Below are 21,294 nucleotides of genomic sequence, written 5' to 3' on the forward strand. Positions count from 1 at the left end.
TCCCACCCCCATATATTACGACTCAGTTACACCTCAGAGGTAATTTAAATGGTCAGTTAACCTACTAACTTGCATAGGTTTGGTGCTTAGGAGGAAACCAAAACACCCAGAGGAATCTGACGTGATCACAGGGAGAACGTGGCAACTCCACGCAGACAGCACCCAAGGTCAGATCTCTGACGTTGTAAGGCACTGGCTCCAACAGATGCACCACTCTGCCACCCATTAAGCTAACTTGACTTAATTTGACTCTACTTCACGCAATCGAAGAACTTGGATCAATTTTACTCAACAAAAATCAACAACCTTGAAACACATATTGCTCAAATGTCCCTGCTGAGAAGCTTAAACCAAGCATGAAATACCGACACGCACACAAAATAAGTGGTGAAATAACTACAAATATACATTGCCTGGATACACAAATTCAAAGCAGAAACATAACCAATGACAGCTAAATCAAACCAGCTCAAACCAGCATAAATAAAATATTTAAAAACATACCTGAAAGTGCAAAATAATTGTCCAGATCAGTCCCAAGGTGAGTTTGGGATTCCCATCAGTTATGTCATCATTTCTGATGTTCACCAATTTGACCTGTTATGCCAGAAACAAAGGGCAAGTTAATTAAATTGTTCACTACAAAATGGTGGAGGAAAACAGTAAATCAGGCAGCAAAGGAAAGGAATAAAGAGTCACTGTTTCAGGCCTAGACTCTTCATCAGTTCTGGAAAGGAAGGGAGAGGAAGCCACAATAAGGTGGTGGAGGGAGTGGAAGGACAGCGGTCTAGAAGGTTTTAGGTGAAGCCAGGTGAGGGGGCAGACAGGTGGCTGGGGAGGGGAGCTGAAGTGAGAAACTGGAAAGTGATAGGTGGAAAGATAAAGAGCTGAAGAGAAGTAAAAATTTGATAGCTTTACTACAGCAAGGCTCCAAAGTATGACTCAAATGGACTTTTGTGATTCTGCACTGGGCCTGAGTAAGGGAATGATTTAATGGAGAGAAATTCCAGCCTAACAACTTGCCTGTAAATGGAACTGGGCAGAAATGCAGAGTTAGCCACAAGAAGAACCAACTAGTTCAAAAGAAATGTAGGTTTTCACTGAATGAAACACTTTCCTTTCTTCCTCCACTTAGTCAAAACTGAAAATCGTCTTTGGTTTCTGGTGCCATGGCGTGACCCAAGAGGAGTTCCTCACACCATGGCTGGGTTTTCTACTGCACCTTTCCCTCAATGACGCACACATTTCGCAAGAAAACAGCCGAAACTATTGCTGAGGTGGTAATCGAACATCTCTGTCCACCTCAAGGCCGAAGGAATGTTTCACTGTACAGCCAGAGCAATACAGAAGGTGGTCACTCAGTCCACCACAATTGTGCTGTCATAGGGAAAGAACTACACTATTGCAGCGGCACAGTAGTGTAATAGTTAGGACAATGCTTTACGGTACCAGCAACTTTGGTTCATTTTCTGCCACTGTCGTAAGGGGTTTGTACGTTCTCCTTTCGTCACTATGGGTTTCCTCTGGGTGCTCCAGTTTCCTCACACAATCCAAAGACATACTGGTTGGTAGGGTAGAATTGATCATTCTAAATTGTCCCATGCTTAGGCTAGGGTTAAATCAAGAGTTGCTGGATGGCACGGCGTGAAGGGCCAGAAGGGCCTGATTCGTGCTGTATCTCAATAAATAAATTCAGTTCCGCTTCCTAGATTCATGAATATGTCTCATGAGAGTGAGCGAGCTACGGCTTTTCTCTTTGGAGAGAAGGAAGATGAGGGGTGATGTGATAGAGGTGTACAAGATAAGGGGTACAGGTAGAGTGGCCAGCCAGAGGCATGCTCCCAAATGATCAACACAAGGGGCATAATTGTAAGGTGTTGGGTGGAATGTATAGTGGGGATCTCAGAGGTGTTTTTTTAATATACACAGAGTGATAGCTACGTGGAACACGGTGCCAGAGTTGGAGGCTGAGACAGATATATTAGGGGCATTTAAGCCAGGCACATGGATGAAAGAAGTGTGGAGGCTATGTGGGAAGGAAGGATTAGATTGCTCTTGGAGTAGGTTGAGAGTTGGCACAACATGGTGGGCCGAAGGGCCTGCACTGTGCTGTACTGTTCTACGTTCAATGCTTCCATTACTCCGCAATTCCTCCCTTCGAGTTTAAATAAAATATATAATTTTAGTTATTAGTGAAGCTGTTTCCACTGGTTTACAGCATTGTTACTGTAGAAAAGTGAAATAGCTCCCCGCCTCTTCCAAAACTGTTTTGCCAATTATACACAGTTAATGTAATTTGTTTTTAAAAAATCCCCTGCCAGCAGTAATTAATACTGCTCTTTAACTCTGTCTAAACATTTTATAATTTAAAACAGCATGATTAAACCTCCTGTTGGTCTTCGACTAGAAGAACAATCAGTGCTTCTCTAATGTCTAGTATCATTCAGGTAAACCTCCCCAGCTATAAGGCTCAGGTATCCTTTCTGAAGGATAATATCAGCACATCAAATTTCAGCTGAGCCCCAACCATTTGCGTAACTTTCATGATTTTACACTTGTATTTATAAAACTAAGAACTTCATATGAATTAACCACCTAGTGACTTGCCCTCTCACATTCAAAGCTGTGTGCATACAAAATCAGAGACAATCTAAGCAGGCAGATTGGATTTCATTGAATGTTGAGAAGTCCTAAATGTTCCATTTTTCAGAATGTAAAGGGCAGAATGTAATCATTGGGTTATCTTCTCTCACCAAACTCCATCAGCATTAACACTTATTTCATTCACTTTCCATGAATTTATGCAGGGTTCTTATAAATGTATTGTACTAATTCACTCATCCACCCAATAGTGTCAGCCTGGAGAAGGCCTGACCTGGTTATCTGGTAGAGATCATGGTTTGTTTTGCTGTTGTAGCCCATTGTCACAGATCTCTCAGTGGGTGAGCATCTGGGGGACAGTGACCACCGCTCCCTGGCCTTTAGCATTATAATGGAAAAGGATAGAATCAGAGAGGCCAGGAAAATTTTAATTGGGGAAGGGTAAATTATGAGGCTATAAGGCTAGAACTTGTGGGTGTGAATTGGGATGACGTTTTTGCAGGGAAATGTACCATGGACATGTGGTCGATGTTTAGAGATCTCTTGCAGGATGTTAGGGATAAATTTGTCCCAATGAGGAAAATAAAGAATGGTAGGGTGAAGGAACCATGGGTGACAAGTGAGGTGGAAAATCTAGTCAGATGGAAGAAGGCAGCATACATGAGGTTTAGGAAGCAAGGATCAGATGGGTCTATTGAGGAATATAGGGAAGCAAGAAAGGAGCTTAAGAAGGGGCTGAGAAGAGCAAGAAGAGGGCATGAGAAGGCCTTGGTGAGTCGGGTAAAGGAAAACCCCAAGGCATTCTTCAATTATGTGAAGAACAAAAGGATGACAAGAGTGAAGGTAGGACCGATTAGAGAAAAAGGTGGGAAGATGTGCCTGGAGGCTGTGGAAGTGAGCAAGGTCCTCAGTGAATACTTCTCTTCGGTATTCACCAATGAGAGGGAACTTGATGACGGTGAGGACAATATGAGTGAGGTTGATGTTCTGGAGCATGTTGATATTAAGGGAGAGGAGGTGTTGAAGTTGTTAAAATACATTAGGATAGATAAGTCCCCAGGGTCTGACGGAATATTCCCCAGACTGCTCCACAAGGTGAGGGAAGAGATTACTGAGCCTCTGGCTACGATCTTTATGTCCTCGTTGTCCACAGGAATGGTACCGGAGGATTGGAGGGAGGAAAATGTTGTTCCCTTGTTCAAAAAAGGTAGTAGGGATAGTCCAGGTAATTATAGACCAGTGAGCCTCACATCTGTGGTGGGAAAGCTGTTGGAAAAGATTCTTAGAGATAGAATCTGTGGGCATTTAGAGAATCATGGTCTGATCAGGGACAGTCAGCATGGCTTTGTGAAGGGCAGATCATGTCTAACAAGCCTGATAGAGTTCTTTGAGGAGGTGACCAGGCATATAGATGAGGGTAGTGCAGTGGATGTGATCTACATGGATTTTAGTAAGGCATTTGACAAGGTTCCACATGGTAGGCTTATTCAGAAAGTCAGAAAGCATGGGATCCAGGGATGTTTGGCCAGGTGGATTCAGAATTGGCTTGCCTGCAGAAGGCAGACGGTCGTGGTGGAGGGAGTACATTCAGATTGGAGGGTTGTGACTAGTGGTGTCCCACAAGGATCTGTTCTGGAACCTCTACTTTTCGTGATTTTTACTAACGACCTGGATGTTGGAGTAGAAGGGTGGGTTGGCGAGTTTGCAGACGACACAAAGGTTGGTGGTGTTGTAGATAGTGTAGAGGATTGTCGAAGATTGCAAAGAGACATTGATAGGATGCAGAAGTGGGCTGAGAAGTGGCAGATGGAGTTCAACCCAGAGAAGTGTGAGGTGGTACACTTTGGAAGGACAAACTCCAAGGCAGAGTACAAAGTAAATGGCAGGATACTTGGTAGTGTGGAGGAGCAGAGGGATCTGGGGGTACATGTCCACAGATCCCTGAAAGTTGCCTCACAGGTAGATAGGGTGGTTAAGAAAGCTTATGGGGTGTTAGCTTTCATAAGTCGAGGGATAGAGTTTAAGAGTCGCGATGTAATGATGCAGCTGTATAAAACTCTGGTTAGGCCACACTTGGAGTACTGTGTCCACTTCTGGCCGCCTCACTATAGGAAGGATGTGGAAGCATTGGAAAGGGTACAGAGGAGATTTACCAGGATGCTACCTGGTTTAGAGAGATTGGATTATGATCAGAGATTAAGAGAGTTAGGGCTTTACTCTTTGGAGAGAAGGAGGATGAGAGGAGACATGATAGAGATGTACAAGAAATTAAGAGGAATAGATAGAATGGATAGCCAGTGCCTCTTCCTCAGGGCACCACTGCTCAATGCAAGAGGACATGGCTCTAAGGTAAGGGGTAGGAAGTTCAAGGGGGATATTAGAGGAAGGTTTTTTACTCAGAGTGTGGTTCGTGCGTGGAATGCACTGCCTGAGTCAGTGGTGGAGGCAGATACACTAGAGAAATTTAAGAGACTACTAGACAGGTATATGAAGGAATTTAAGGTGGGGGGTTATATGGGAGTCAGTGTTTGAGGGTCAGCATAGCATTGTGGGCCGAAGGGCCTGTACTGTGCTGTACTATTCTATGTTCTGTGTTCTATTGTATGTTAGCTGCACGTTGTTCTGCTCAACATGGTGGGCATGCTGTGTTGGCACCAGACTGCGTGGTGATGCTTAGGGGCTGCCCCAGCACATCCGCAGATTGTTTTGGTTGTTAATGCAAACGATGCGTTTCACTGTATGTTTCATAATACAAACTACTCCATAGTATCCAAAACATCGTCAAGGAAAAGTGCCACAAAAAGATGATGTCCATCATTAAGGACCCCCACCATGTGTGTGTGTGTGCGTGCATATGTACTGTAATTTACAGTTATTTTTTCTATATTATCATGTATTACATTGTGCTGCTGCTACAAAGTTAACAAATTTCACAATACATGCCGGTGATATTAAACCTGATTCTGATTCTGACATGTGATTAATAAATAAATCCCCAATCTAAATCCAGCTGAAGTCCGGATGACGATGATTTTCATGAATTTCTCAGGTGGAGTTATTGGTGACTATCCTGTTTGCGGCCTCTTGATCTCATCTCAAACCGTCACCGTCCTGTAGAAAGATTTTCTAGACATTCACACTATTAATCCCATACACTGTCTACCAGATCACCATTCCAATCAAAGGTTCCTGAGCTACTCTCGCCGCTTCGTGGATCCCAAACACACCTGTCGACGTTTCAAGTAGTCCAGTGCAATCTGTACATTCTGTAGTCTGTGGAAGCGCATACGTCCCTTCTCACGAGGCTGCAGTTAAAAAGAGACATGGATATCTTATTAATAAGCCCCCACAAAAGACCGTCAAAGAAATTTCCTCACTTTAATCAGATATTAGCACTTGAAGGATTCACTGCAGTTCCTTGAAGCTTTGCATGCATTGTTGTGGCTGCATAGCATGTGTTTGATCTAGGAGAGATGCGGTGGGTGGAAAGCTCGGTGGATTGAAGCATTTAACAGCATGCTCCAAATTTCCCATACGTCAGTTTAAATGCCCAAACCAAGAGTCTCCTCGCTGTCCTTAACGCCAATATCTGAAGGCAGGAAGAAACCTTAGGCAATCCCAGTGCACCAATCATCTGCTAACTCTTTCCAGAGGCAATTTGACACTGGGGAACATCTCATCTGCTCTACTTAAGGAAAAAGTGTGCAAAATGACAAGCACACCACATAATTTAGGGTAGTGTCAAACTGCCTCTGAAACTACCTTTACCAAATTCAATCTTTTGAAACATAAAATGATACAATTTAGGAAGTACCACAGTATTTCTGAATATCACAGAACAAAATACGACCTGCAGAGTGAGAGAGAGAATCACCTGCTCTCCCCTACAGCCTGGCTTGGCTTGGTCCTTAAGTCAGTGCCATGATGCCAGAATTCTTCATGGAAAATCCCCTCGGATGGAAGAAGCAACAACATACATTTACTTCTAGTAAAAACAAATTCTTCCCTGAGGTTCATCTCTAAGCTCCTGTTAGTTGACATAAGAACCAAGCAAAGGCAGATGGTGCTAAAAAAAAGTCATTTACACTCCCTCTCAGTGGAGGGGAACGACAAGTAAATAGTCACACAAAAAACGACATTCTCTCAGTCAAATTGCTTTTTGGAAAAAGAATACTCTGAAGTATGTTAATGATCAGCTTTACCCTATAATTAATTCCCATTTTTGGATTCTAAAGCCCATCACTGTGTCAAATTACCGGTAGTTAACTCTTTGTTCTGTGCATCAGAGTATCAGGAGACACTGCTATGCTGGTCAACTATATTACAACAGGGTTCATAGCAGACTGTCTACTTAGACAACAGATTAAAAAGCTCACAGCAGCCTACGGAGCCTATTCAGTAAGAGTCACTATTGACTACAGTAAACAAACTACTGCTAAGACTACTGTAACATCTCCTGGTAAAAATGTCATATCATTTCTCCAGCAAGATGCAGCAAGTTAAGGAAAGTTAGAAAAATAAATCAGGTGTGCAAGACCAATCCCAGTCACTTACAGATGTGATCAGAGAAAACGACACAATCAGCAACATTCTGGTTAGAAACATGCACTTGCAAACTTTTCCAGTAAATTTCAGTTCTTAACATCTATCCAGAGGACCTTAGAGCAACTCTAATTCAGCAACTAGAAATGGATGAATTTTCGAATGGTTACTATAGTCTGTCTTAAGATGTTTGTCATTATTGGAAGGTTTCTTCAAAATGTAAAAATATTCTGATTATTTAGCACTAAGTACAACATTATTAATAAATTATTGCCAGCAACCGTCGGGAGACTATGGTTAGCTACTTGCAGATCAGTTGACTAAATGCTCAGCCAAAAGGTAGAGTGACAGCCAGTAAGTATTAAGCAGCAAAAGATCAGATTGATCTTAAGAGTAACACACGCAAAATGCCAGAGGAACTCTACAGGTCGAGAACGGAATAAAGAATCGATGTCTTGGGCAGAAACCCCTCAACAGAACTGGAAAGGAAGGGGGAAGAAGCCAGAATAAGAAGGTGGGATGAGGAGAAAGTGATAGGTGAAGCCAGGTGTGGGGGAAGTAGGTGGGTGGAGGAGGCGGAATGAAGTGAGAAGCTGGGAGGTGAAGGGTGGAAAAGGTAATGGACTGAAGAAGAAGGAATCTGATAGCAGAGGAGAGTGTATCATTGGAGAAAAGGAATGAGGAGGGACTGAGAAGGGGAGGAAGATTGTTCTTAGAGTAGGTTAAAAGTCTAGCACAACATTGTGGGCAGTGCTGTAATGTTCTATGTTCTATGCTCTAAAACCTTTGATACTAAACACGAAGACACTAAAAGTGGAGGGAGGGGTGGTGGTAGAGGTAGAGATGGAGGGAGGTGGGGTGAAGGGGAGAAAGTGGAGGAAGGGGTGGTGGTAGAGGTAGAGATAGATGGAGGTGGGGTGAAGGGGAGGAAGTGGAGGGAGGGATGGTGGTAGAGGTAGAGATGGAGGGAGGTGGGGTGAAGGGGAGGAAGTGGAGGGAGGGGTGGTGGTAGAGGTAGAGATGGAAGGAGGTGGGGTGAAGGAGAGAAAGTGGAGGGAGGGATGGTGGTAGAGGTAGAGATGGAGGGAGGTGGGGTGAAGGGGAGGAAGTGGAGGGAGGGGTGGTGGTACAGGTAGAGATGGAAGGAGGTGGGGTGAAGGGGAGGAAGTGGAGGGAGGGGTGGTGGTAGAGGTAGAGATGGAAGGAGGTGGGGTGAAGGAGAGAAAGTGGAGGGAGGGGTGGTGGTAGAGGTAGAGATGGAGGGAGGTGGGGTGAAGGGGAGAAAGTGGAGGGAGGGGTTCTGGTAGAGGTAGAGATAGATAGAGGTGGGATGAAGGGGAGGAAGTGGAGGGAGAGGTGGTGGTAGAGGTAGAGATGGAGGGAGGTGGGGTGAAGGGGAGGAAGTGGAGGGAGGGGTGGTGGTAGAGGTAGAGATGGAAGGAGGTGGGGTGAAGGGAAGAAAGTGGAGGGAGGGATGGTGGTAGAGGTAGAGATGGAGGGAGGTGGGGTGAAGAGGAGGAAGTGGAGGGAGGGGTAGTGGTAGAGGTAGAGATGGAAGGAGGGAGGAAGTGGAGGGAGGGGTGGTGGTAGAGGTAGACATGGAGGGAGGTGGGGTGAAGGGGAAAAAGTGGAGGGAGGGGTGGTGGTAGAGGTAGAGATGGAAGGAGGTGGGGTGAAGGGGAGGAAGTGGAGGGAGGGGTGGTGGTAGAGGTAGAGATGGAGGGAGGTGGGGTGAAGGAGAGAAAGTGGAGGGAGGGATGGTGGTAGAGGTAGAGATGGAAGGAGGTGGGGTGAAGGGGAGGAAGTGGAGGGAGGGGTGGTGGTAGAGGTAGAGATGGAGGAAGGTGGGGTGAAGGGGAGAAAGTGGAGGGAGGGATGGTGGTAGAGGTAGAGATGGAAGGAGGTGGGGTGAAGGGGAGGAAGTGGAGGGAGGGGTGGTGGTAGAGGTAGAGATGGAGGGAGGTGGGGTGAAGGGGAGGAAGTGGTGAGAGGGGTGGTGGTAGAGGTAGAGATGGAGGGAGGTGGGGTGAAGGGGAGGAAGTGGAGGGAGGGGTGGTGGTAGAGGTAGAGATGGAAGGAGGTGGGGTGAAGGGGAGGAAGTGGAGGGAGGGGTGGTGGTAGAGGTAGAGATGGAGGGAGGTGGGGTGAAGGGGAGGAAGTGGAGGGAGGGGTGGTGGTAGAGGTAGAGATGGAAGGAGGTGGGGTGAAGGAGAGAAAGTGGAGGGAGGGATGGTGGTAGAGGTAGAGATGGAGGGAGGTGGGGTGAAGGAGAGAGAGTGGAGGGAGGGATGGTGGTAGAGGTAGAGATGGAGGGAGGTGGGGTGAAGGGGAGAAAGTGGAGGGAGGGGTGGTGGTAGAGGTAGACATGGAGGGAGGTGGGGTGAAGGGGAGGAAGTAGAGGGAGAGGTGGTGGTAGAGGTAGACATGGAAGGAGGTGGGGTGAAGGGGAGGAAGTGGAGGGAGGGGTGGTGGTAGAGGTAGAGATGGAGGGAGGTGGGGTGAAGGGGAGGAAGTAGAGGGAGGGGTGGTGGTAGAGGTAGACATGGAGGGAGGTGGGGTGAAGGGGAGAAAGTGGAGGGAGGGGTGGTGGTAGAGGTAGAGATGGAGGGAGGTGGGGTGAAGGAGAGAAAGTGGAGGGAGGGGTGGTGGTAGAGGTAGACATGGAGGGAGGTGGGGTGAAGGGGAGGAAGTGGAGGGAGGGGTGGTGGTAGAGGTAGAGATGGAGGGAGGTGGGGTGAAGGGGAGGAAATAGAGGGAGGGGTGGTGGTAGAGGTAGACATGGAGGGAGGTGGGGTGAAGGGGAGAAAGTGGAGGGAGGGGTGGTGGTAGAGGTAGAGATGGAGGGAGGTGGGGTGAAGGAGAGAAAGTGGAGGGAGGGGTGGTGGTAGAGGTAGACATGGAGGGAGGTGGGGTGAAGGGGAGAAAGTGGAGGGAGGGGTGGTGGTAGAGGTAGACATGGAGGGAGGTGGGGTGAAGGAGAGGAAGTGGAGGGAGGGGTGGTGGTAGAGGTAGAGATGGAGGGAGGTGGGGTGAACGGGAGGAAGTGGAGGGAGGGGTGGTGGTAGAGGTAAGAGATGGAGGGAGGTGGGGTGAAGGAGAGGAAGTGGTGAGAGGGATGGTGGTAGAGGTAGAGATGGAGGGAGGTGGGGTGAAGGGGAGGAAGTGGAGGGAGGGGTGGTGGTAGAGGTAGAGATGGAAGGAGGTGGGGTGAAGGGGAGGAAGTGGAGGGAGGGGTGGTGGTAGAGGTAGAGATAGATGGAGGTGGGATGAAGGGGAGGAAGTGGTGGGAGGGATGGTGGTAGAGGTAGAGATGGAGGGAGGTGGGGTGAAGGGGAGGAAGTGGAGGGAGGGATGGTGGTAGATTTAGAGATGGAAGGAGGTGGGGTGAAGGGGAGGAAGTGGTGAGGGGGTGGTGGTAGAGGTAGACATGGAGGGAGGTGGGGTGAAGGGGAGGAAGTAGAGGGAGGGGTGGTGGTAGAGGTAGAGATGGAGGGAGGTGGGGTGAAGGGGAGAAAGTGGTGAGAGGGGTGGTGGTAGAGGTAGAGATGGAGGGAGGTGGGGTGAAGGGGAGGAAGTGGAGGGAGGGATGGTGGTAGATTTAGAGATGGAAGGAGGTGGGGTGAAGGGGAGGAAGTGGTGAGGGGGTGGTGGTAGAGGTAGACATGGAGGGAGGTGGGGTGAAGGGGAGGAAGTTGAGGGAGGGGTGGTGGTAGAGGTAGAGATGGAGGGAGGTGGGGTGAAGGGGAGAAAGTGGTGAGAGGGGTGGTGGTAGAGGTAGAGATGGAGGGAGGTGGGGTGAAGGGGAGGAAGTGGTGGGAAGGGTGGTGGTAGAGGTAGAGATGGAAGGAGGTGGGGTGAAGGGGAGGAAGTAGAGGGAGGGGTGGTGGTAGAGGTAGAGATGGAGGGAGGTGGGGTGAAGGAGAGAGAGTGGAGGGAGGGGTGGTGGTAGAGGTAGAGATGGAAGGAGGTGGGGTGAAGGGGAGGAAGTAGAGGGAGGGGTGGTGGTAGAGGTAGACATGGAGGGAGGTGGGGTGAAGGGGAGAAAGTGGAGGGAGGGGTGGTGGTAGAGGTAGAGATGGAGGGAGGTGGGGTGAAGGAGAGAGAGTGGAGGGAGGGGTGGTGGTAGAGGTAGAGATGGAAGGAGGTGGGGTGAAGGGGAGGAAGTGGAGGGAGGGGTGGTGGTAGAGGTAGACATGGAGGGAGGTGGGGTGAAGGGGAGGAAGTGGTGGGAGGGGTGGTGGTAGAGGTAGAGATGGAAGGAGGTGGGGTGAAGGGGAGGAAGTGGACGGAGGGGTGGTTGTAGAGGTAGAGATGGAGGGAGGTGGGGTGGAGGAAGTGGAGGGAGGGATGGTGGTAGAGATAGAGATGGAGGGTGGTGGGGTGAAGGGGAGAGAAAGTGGAGGATGCCAAAAACCATAAGCAGAGGAGCAGATATACTCTCTGGAGTTCAGAAGAGTGAGAGGGGATCTTATAGAAACATACTAAAATTTTGAATGGGATAGATAAGATAGAAGTAGGAAAGTTGTTTCCATTTGTAGATGAGACTAGAACTAGGGTACATTGCCTCAAGATTCAGGAGAGAAGATTTAGGATGGAGATGTAGAGAAACTGTTTTTCCCAGAGAGTGGTGAATCTGTGGAATTCTCTGCCCAGGGAAGCAGTTGAGGCTTCTTCACTAAATATATTTAAGAAACAGTTAGATAGGATTTTACATAGTAAGGGAATTAAGGGTTATGGAGAAAAGGCAGTTAGATGGAGCTGAGTTTACGGACAGATCAGCCATGATCTTATTGAATGGTGAGGCAGGCTCGATGGGCCAGATGGTCTACTCCTGCTCCTATTTCTTATGTTCTTATTATGTTCTTATACAGTCAGGCTAAAAGAGATAAAGAATCATAAATAATGGCAAAGCCAATTGAATTTGAACATAAAGGTAGTAAGTGCTGAAGTTGGAACTCAGAGCAGATCACATCACAAGGTCAGGGGAAAAAAGAGTCTGAATGAGCTGAATTTTACAGAATGTCACAAGGTGGTCAAATGGGGGTTGTTAGGTCTGAAGGTACAAAAGTGTGGAACAGGGCTGCAGCAGCAGGTGAGCCAAGGAAGGAGGAAGATGGGTGAGGGAGAAGATGTTGGAAGTGTTATGACTAGATAAAACACTTGAGGTGTCACAGTGACATAGCTGGTAGAGCTGCTGCCTCATAGCTCCAGTAACCACGGTTCCATCCGGTTTGTCCTCACAGGTTTTCTGGTTGCTTTCCACATCCCAAAGATATCCAGATTGGTAGGTTAGTCGGCCACTGTAAATTGCCTCTAGTGTGTGGGTCTGAGATAGAATTTTGAGGGAAGTTGATGGAAATATCGGGAGAATAAAAACTGGAATTGGCATAGGATTCATGCAACTGGGTGTTTGATGGTTTGGACTCAGTGGGTCAAGGGGTCTGGTTCTGTGTCGTATGCCTCTAGAAGTCTATAACATTGAGATTGGGAAAAGTCTAATTCAGCTTCAGGCTACTGCCTGGGACCATGACTAAACCAATCGTTCCATCTTTCCAATACACAGCTGATCCAGCATTGAATAGCCGACAAGAAGTCATACTTACTTCTTTGAGGTATGAATCAGAATGTTAGGGCTTAAATCTCCAAAACAACATGGTTGTCTGATTGAAGGAGTACTAATGATTAGACAAGTGGAGAAAGGAGAAGAAAAACTGGACATCAGGAGAAGGAAGATCACTGAAGCTAATGGAATGACATCTGATCCTCCATTAAAGATTCAGTACCTCAGTAACACACACGAAATACTGGAGGAACTCAGCAGGCCAGACAGCATCTTTGAGAAAAGAATACAGGCAACGTTTCAGGCCAAAACCTGCTCAAAACCTCGACTGTACTTTTTTCCACAGATGCTGTCTAGCCTGCTGAGTTCCTCCAGCATTTTGTGTGTGTTGCTCAGGTTTCCAGCATCAGTAGACTTTCTCTTGTTTGTAATTTCAGTACCACAGTAATACTGGTACTATAGGGACAGTTGATAAGTTTAATGGCAAACAGACGTGTCAATGCAACATGCTTCTAGTTGTTTCCATTTCAGTCACCCACACAATACAAGCCTGACTGGCAGTTAATCCTAGGTTATGTGTGCACCAACTCAAGCTGGAGCACCTGCAAAGAGTTTGTTATATGCACATTTCACCAACCTGAGGATAGTTTTCTTGCATGCTTAGGATCTTTGCACCAAATAAACAACAACATTCAAAGGAAAAGCTAAAAAAAAAAGGCTTAAGATTTTACTATTGTGGTTGCTTGCAATAGTGTCTAGATATTACATGTGAAATCCTTCTGGAGGGTTAGCAACCCTAGCGAAGTCAGCAATATGTTGGCAATGCAAAATAGCAAGTAGGCAGCCATCTGCTATTATTGAAATAAATTCTGCCCAAACAGTGCAAGCAAGGAACATTTTTACAAAAGATGCCAAAGGGAACCACCTCACTTGGACCCACTTACATAATAGGACAGACTGGAGCCTTTCCATCACCCCATCTGTAACCCACCCCCTGAAACCTCTAGCTCATCAAGCGTTGGGTTCAAAAAGGAGTTTTACTGAGGGACTTCCAGCTGAATCTCTCTGGATAGTGACTAATATTCTATCAAATCAGAGAGATCAGAAGAATTGGCAAAGGAAATCCAGTTCCTAATTTGATGCCTTTCATAACTAGTACAAAATGTAATCCTGTTTGAGCACCGCCAATGAAAATGCTTGTTTCAATGAAAAATTCCACCTGTCATTCCACTGCAAAGTCGAAGGTTTTATTCCCTTGGCCCTTAACGTCTTGTCCAAGAACCCAATTTGAATGTTATGTGGGCATACTACAAACTCTGGCTTTTAAATTTTCTCTAATGACTTCACCTCAGAGACATGTGGGGAATAGAAGTATAAGGAAGACTTCAATGATTAATTCAGCAAACAGAAGGAACTAATATGATGGTGATATTTTGACACAGGAAATAAGAATTCAAATTATTATTTTTCTCTTGCTTGCCCATGTAAATAAAAAAAAGCATAGTTACTGCCAAACAACAGCTCATGTTGAATAATAGAGGGGTCTCCATTTAAAAACTCCTCCATAGGCAGCTGGCATTAATCTGGTTGGCAGTAGCTTAAAGCACCTGTTGTAGGGTTTGCCCCAAGTGCAACCCTCACAAAATGCCAGAGGAACTCAGCAGGTCAGATAGCATCTTCCCTTTTCATTTCCAATTTTGATGAAAGGTCTCAGCCTGAAACATTGACTGTTTATTCCTTTCCATAGATGTTGTCTGACCTGCTGAGTTCCTCCAGCATTTTGTGTGCGTTGCTCTAGATTTCCAACATCTGCAGAATCGCTTGCCCCAAGTGCACCGTCTTTACTAGAAAGTTAGCACGTTACTAAGGTAACTTTTAGTTGTAATTATGTTATGCAATCATTTCACCAAACAGTATAGGAAACATTAGTACAGTTATTGGGGGCTGGTCAAGCAACCTACCCCCTTATCACCATCATCCTCCTCATGCTGGCCACACGCACATGCTTCCTCAGCACTCACCAACCGTAACGTCTTCAGTATGTCTCGCTCCCTTGGCTATCGAACCATAGAGAAGGTACAGGAAAGAAGGACAAAGAGGCACAGGATAGACGAGAAATGAAGAAAAAAGTCTTATGAAATGAAAACACAAGGCAAACATAAAACAAGAGAAGAGCAAACAAAAGGAAGAGGAAACAATGCATACTCAAGAGGCCCAGCTGCTATCGGTAGCCTCTCATAAAAGGGCAGCCTGCAAACAAGAACCCCATTACTTCCACATTACTCTCCAAGTTATTGATCGCCCCAACTCAGCTGCATCTAAACCCTTCGAATAAAATAGTAACTTTTGGATGCTCTGCAGATGAGGCAGCAGTTGGGAAGAGAGAAAATGTTTATGCTTCCATTCAAAGATTCTTCAACAGGAACTCCTATGATGAAGGGTCATCCACTGAAATGATCATTTTGCTTCTCCCTTCATGAATGCTGCCTAACCCACTGAGCACTCCTGGAATTTTCTATTTTTTAAAAATATATTTCAGATGTCTAGCATCTTTTTTTGGCTTATCTAAACCCTGCCTCTCCTTACCCAATGAGCAATCTCATCAGGAATTGAAGACGATGGATGCCTATCACACAACAATGATAATCAGAGTTGGGCAATATTTGCCAGACAGCATTGTTCACAGCTTTGAAAATGAATAAAGTCCCCTTTCTTAGGTAAATGACCAAACTGCACGAAATGCTCATCATGACTTGTTTCTGCCTCTACTCTGTCTCTGCAAAAATTTAATTTCCCAATACACAGAGATAACTTGCAGCAGAATTTTTTTTTTAAATTCAAGCATTAAGAAAAAATTTTGTATAACTTGTAAAATAGAACATTCACCATCTTCAGATATGAAAAACAATTAAACACAGAATATGCAATATACACTAGGAAGGAAGTCCTTGATGGAACCGCAGGGGTTAAACCAATTAATTCTTCAACACAGATCTGCACTCACCAGGGTGTCCCCAGAGAGGGCTTCCAGGAGAGAAATCAGGTTGTGTCCATCTCGCAAGTCCTCATATAGATCATTTATGTGTTTCCGTACCTATTAAAAAGATATAATTAAAATACAATAAGCAGTGTTTAACATGCAAATACCAGTTCTTCACAATAATTGGCCTCAGCAGTCGTTCGGAGGTATAATACCAGCTGGGATGAACATTCAATTCTTCTGTCAGTTCCTCAATAATAACAGTCTGCTACAGTACAAGTGCGAGGACCATGCAACAGCAACAGTTCAAGTAATTAGTTCATTATCATCTTTAAAGAAAACTGCAAAACCTCATTGAAACACACTTAGTTTTAAGTTGAAAGTGCAAAAGGTGTAAATGGTATGGAATTTGTTTGGTGTATCCAGGATGAATTCCTGCCACAATGGGTAGCCAGGCCAACTGGTGGAGAGGCCATATTAGATCTGATACTAGACGTTGAACCTGGTCAGGAGACAAATCTCTCGGTGGGAGAGCATTTCAGGGATAGTGACCACAACTCCCTAACCTTCACCATATCTTTGGACAAGGATAGGAACAGACAGTACGAGAAAGTATTTAATTTGGAGAGGATGCATTAGGGCCTGTACTGTACTGTACAAAACAATTTGGTGTTCTATGCATTAAGACTTCTCCAATGACTGATTTGTCCTCATCGGTGGATTATTGTCAGGTAACATCTGACAATAAATATATTTTCAATAAACCCCTCAACTACTGAGTGAACCAAAAATGGTCCCTCCAGAGAGCAGAGTTTAGTTGAGTAGTAGGGACTAACACTCTTAGCTGCTCATATCTCATCATTCATATGATTGGCCCTAAAACAAAAGTGTACTCTTGGCATACGCAAATATTGAAATTCAGCTAATAGCGAGAACATGCATTGTCATATTATTGGCTATTAAGAATTCATGAGATTTAATGGTGCCCCTCGGAAAATTTATTTGCATTACGTTAGTTACTGAATTAAAGCAATACTAAATAAATGTGTCAGAATCAGAATTAGGTTTAATATCACTGACATATGTCATTAAATTATGGCAGCAGTTCCGTACAAGACATAAGAATCTATAAATTACAATAAAAAGTATAGATTTTAAAAATAATTAAATATGTAGTACAAAAAGAGAGCAAAAATAGTTTTGTGTCTCCAGTTCAAACTTAAGTTTAATTGTCATTCCCCCATCATGATTAACCATGAATACAGCCAAACAGAAGTGTTTCTCCGGGGCCAAGGTGCAAAACATGGTGCCAACAGTCACACACCGCACACCGACTAGGAGTTGAGGATGCCATCGTCTACCTGCTGAACCGTGTCTACGCCCACCTGGACAAGCCAGCGAGCACTGTGAGGGTCATGTTTTTTGACTTCTCCAGTGTGTTCAACACCATCCACCCTGCTCTGCTGGGGGAGAAGCTGACAGCGATGCAGGTGGATGCTTCCCTGGTATCATGGATTCTTGATTACCTGACTGGCAGACCACAGTACGTGTGCTTGCAACACTGTGTGTCCGACAGAGTGATCAGCAGCACTGGGGCTCCACAGGGGACTGTCTTGTCTCCCTTTCTTTTCACCATTTACACCTCGAACTTTAACTACTGCACAGAGTCTTGTCATCTTCAGAAGTCTTCTGATGACTCTGCCATAGTTGGATGCATCAGCAAGGGAGATGAGGCTGAGTACAGGGCTACGGTAGGAAACTTTGCCACATGGTGTGAGCAGAATTATCTGCAGCTTAATGTGAAAAAGACTAAGGAGCTGGTGGTAGACCTGAGGAGAGCTAAGGTACCGGTGTCCCCTGTTTCCATCCAGGGGGTCAGTGTGGACATGGTGGAGGATTACAAATACCTGGGGATACGAATTGACAATAAACTGGACTGGTCTAAGAAAACTGAGGCTGTCTACAAGAAGGGTCAGAGCTGTCTCTATTTCCTGAGGAGACTGAGGTCCTTTAACATCTGCCGGACGATGCTGAGGATGTTCTACGAGCCTGTGGTGGCCAGTGCTATCATGTTTGCTGTTGTGTGCTGGGGCAGCAGGCTGAGGGTAGCAGACACCAACAGAATCAACAAACTCATTCGTAAGGCCAGTGATATTGTGGGGACGGAACTGGACTCTCTGACAGCGGTGTCTGAAAAAAGGATGCTGTCCAAGTTGCATGCCATCTTGGACAATGTCTCCCATCCACTACAAAATGTACTGGGTGGGCACAGGAGTACATTCAGCCAGAGACTCATTCCACCAAGATGCAACACAGAACATCATAGGAAGTCATTCCTGCCTGTGGCCATCAAACTTTACAACTCCTCCCTTGGAGGGTCAGACACCCTGAGCCAATAGGCTGGTCCTGGACTTATTTCCTGGCATAATTTACATATTGCTATTTAACTATTTATGGTTTTATTGTTATTTATTATTTATGGTGCAACTGTAACGAAAACCAATTTCCCCCGGGATCAATAAAGTATGACTATGACTATGACTATGATGACTATATGGCACACACACTAAATGCTGGAGAAACTCAAAAGGTCAAGCAGCATATATGCAAATGAATAAATCGTTGACAATTCAGGCCGAGACACTTCTTCAGGACATACTGTGCAGCACATTTGGTTATAGAAACATAGAAACATAGAAAATAGGTGCAGGAGTAGGCCATTCGGCCCTTCGAGCCTGCACTGCCATTTATTATGATCATGGCTGATCATCCAACTCAGAACCCTGCCCCAGCCTTCCCTCCATACCCCCTGACCCCCGTAGCCACAAGGGCCATATCTAACTCCCTCTTAAACATAGCCAATGAACTGGCCTCAACAGTTTCCTGTGGCAGAGAATTCCACAGATTCACCACTCTCTGTGTGAAGAAGTTTTTCCTAATCTTGGTCCTAAAAGGCTTCCCCTCTATCCTCAAACTGTGAACCCTCGTTCTGGACTTCCCCAACATCGGGAACAATCTTCCTGCATCTAGCCTGTCCAATCCCTTTAGGATCTTATACGTTTCAATCAGATCCCCCCTCAATCTTCTAAATTCCAACGAGTACAAGCCCAGTTCATCCAGTCTTTCTTCATATGAAAGTCCTGCCATCCCAGGAATCAATCTGGTGAACCTTCTTTGTACTCCCTCTATGGCAAAGATGTCTTTCCTCAGATTAGGGGACCAAAACTGCACCCAATACTCCAGGTGTGGTCTCACCAAAGCCTTGTGTAACTGAAGTAGTACCTCCCTGCTCCTGTACTCGAATCCTCTCGCTATAAATGCCAGCATACCATTCGCCTTTTTCACCGTCTGCTGTACCTGCATGCCCACTTTCATTGACTGGTGTATAATGACACCCAGGTCTCGTTGCACCTCCCCTTTTCCTAATCGGCCACCATTCAGATAATAATCTGTTTTCCTATTTTTGCCACCAAAGTGGATAACTTCACATTTATCCACATTAAATTGCATCTGCCATGAATTTGCCCACTCACCCAACCTATCCAAGTCACTCTGCATCCTCTTAGCATCCTCCTCACTGCTAACACTGCCACCCAGCTTCGTGTCATCCGCAAACTTGGAGATGCTGCATTTAATTCCCTCATCTAAGTCATTAATATATATTGTAAACAACTGGGGTCCCAGCACTGAGCCTTGCGGTACCCCACTAGTCACCGCCTGCCATTCTGAAAAGGTTATGATGGCAGAAAAACATACAAAAAAAATATATAGCCCAAATCCCTGAATGGCATGGCCTATAGACTGATGGTGCATGGAAAGTTGTGCTGAATACACTTTTCAGCAAGACAAAGCATGGAACAGTTCCTCATCATGCACACCGCCTGATCAGAAATCTGGTGACAGAGCGGAAGAAGTTGCTCCTTAAACATTGAGTTCCATAATGTACATTTTACTTTAATTATTGTGCATTCACTGATAAAACAGGCCCAAAACAAAACAGAGAAATAGAGACCTGCCTTCATCCAAAGGTCATTATTATCTTGAATGTAGTTCCTCACTGTTGTGTATTTAATATTTCAGTGATACTTGAGTAATATTGTAATTATAATGTTTGATTAAGCATTCTTTGTTGTTTACATAATTCTTGCAGAGTATGTGAATGCCATACATCATTACGCCACGATATAAGTACGCACCACACTAAAGTTAGAACTAACAGTAGACACGTTTTTCAATTTTTTTAATGTTTTGAGGTTACAGAGCATAACAGTAGTGACAATTAAGTTTTAAAACAAACCTAAGATGACCTACTAATTGTTGAAAAGCAGCACATTTTTTTTTCAGAAGCTCAGCAAGGCAGCAAGTTAAAAAAAAGGCAGAAAATGGACAAAATTCATAGATTCATAAACAATGAGTTCCAGGTTAAAAAAAAATAATAAAATTTTAAAAAGCAGAAATGGCTGGATAAATCAGAAAGATAGATGTGTTTGATTGCACAACAGATAACTAGATTTGTACACTGAAGAAATTGAGCAGTATTTTGAAGCAAATGAAATAGCCAATGCAAAATGAGTGCCAGTGTTGCTGATTGCATTAGGTGGAAAAGCATGCAGTTTGCTTAGAGGCTTGACTGATCCAAACAAATCAGCCAAAATGAGATTTGCTGATATTATGAAAATAATGCAGGAACATTTGGAACCAAAACCATCGTTGATTACAGAATGCTTTAGGTTTCATAAGCAGGATCAAAAGGAAAGGGAGTCCATTTCAGTTTATATCACTGAATTGAAGAAGTTCTCTAAGCATTGTCAGTTCAGAGATAGGCTTAATGTTGCACTCAGACATTGTTTTATTTGTGGAATTTTACAAGAAAGCATGCAAAAACAGCTTCTAACTGAAGTACAATTCACATTTAAAACAGCAGTTGATATTGCTGTTTCACTGGAAACAGCAAACATACACAATTGAGTTCCAGCCTGGAATGAAAGAGAGCATTAACAAATTTGCGACATCTACACAGAAACTGGCCTCCAAACAAACTTTGTCACTGTTGTGGCAGGGGTCACATACACCAGACCGTTGCAGGTTTAAAGGCGATACTTGCAGAAACCAAGTAGAACCCATGCAAAGAGCACATTGGGTAGACAAAAAAAAAGGATTGCACATGGAAAAAAAAGATAAAAAGTCAAGTTGCAGTTTCAAAAAGAGCACTAATCTACAACCTGTTGAGGGAAATCTTATAATGATGAGAGTGACACAGGACTCGGTAGCTTTGAGATTTACAATCTGGAAACTGACAAGAGACAAGCAATATGGCTTATACCATAAGTGAATGACAACTTAATTAAAATGGAATTGGACACCGGCTCGGCTGTTTCAGTCATCCCTCAAAATGAGTTTGAACAGCATTTCAAAGATACTGAACTGAAGCCTAAGATATAATGGAAAAAAGATAACTCATGTGGAAATGCCATTTATAACAGAGAAATACAATGGCCAACAAGCCATATTGGGCTTGTTGTTTGTTGTACTTCACTGTTACAAATGACATTCCCACAGGAATTGTCTCATAGTTGTCTCAACCACTCATGGCCCCACAACACTGATCCTC

The 21,294-nt window shown here is 44.9% G+C and overlaps 1 protein-coding gene across 11 annotated transcripts in view; it reads right to left on the reverse strand.

Annotated features, from left to right (window-relative positions):
* The window catches only part of dst (dystonin), a 637,976-nt gene that overhangs the window by 443,376 nt on the left and 173,306 nt on the right, over nucleotides 1-21,294 (reverse strand). For 8 of the 11 annotated variants that reach the window (XM_063040140.1, XM_063040111.1, XM_063040095.1 and 5 more), the window contains 3 exons: nucleotides 15,708-15,797; nucleotides 5,829-5,906; nucleotides 505-597 (listed from right to left, as the gene is read on the reverse strand). In XM_063040140.1, the coding sequence (XP_062896210.1) occupies nucleotides 505-597; nucleotides 5,829-5,906; nucleotides 15,708-15,797 (261 nt within the window). Of the gene's footprint in view, nucleotides 1-504; nucleotides 598-5,828; nucleotides 5,907-14,724; nucleotides 14,761-15,707; nucleotides 15,798-21,294 lie in introns of all 11 variants that reach the window. The other 3 variants (XM_063040054.1, XM_063040082.1, XM_063040133.1) reach the window with 1 other exon arrangement.

This window comes from Mobula hypostoma, chromosome 2 (assembly GCF_963921235.1).
Source record: "Mobula hypostoma chromosome 2, sMobHyp1.1, whole genome shotgun sequence".
Taxonomy (NCBI): Eukaryota; Metazoa; Chordata; class Chondrichthyes; order Myliobatiformes; family Myliobatidae; genus Mobula; species Mobula hypostoma.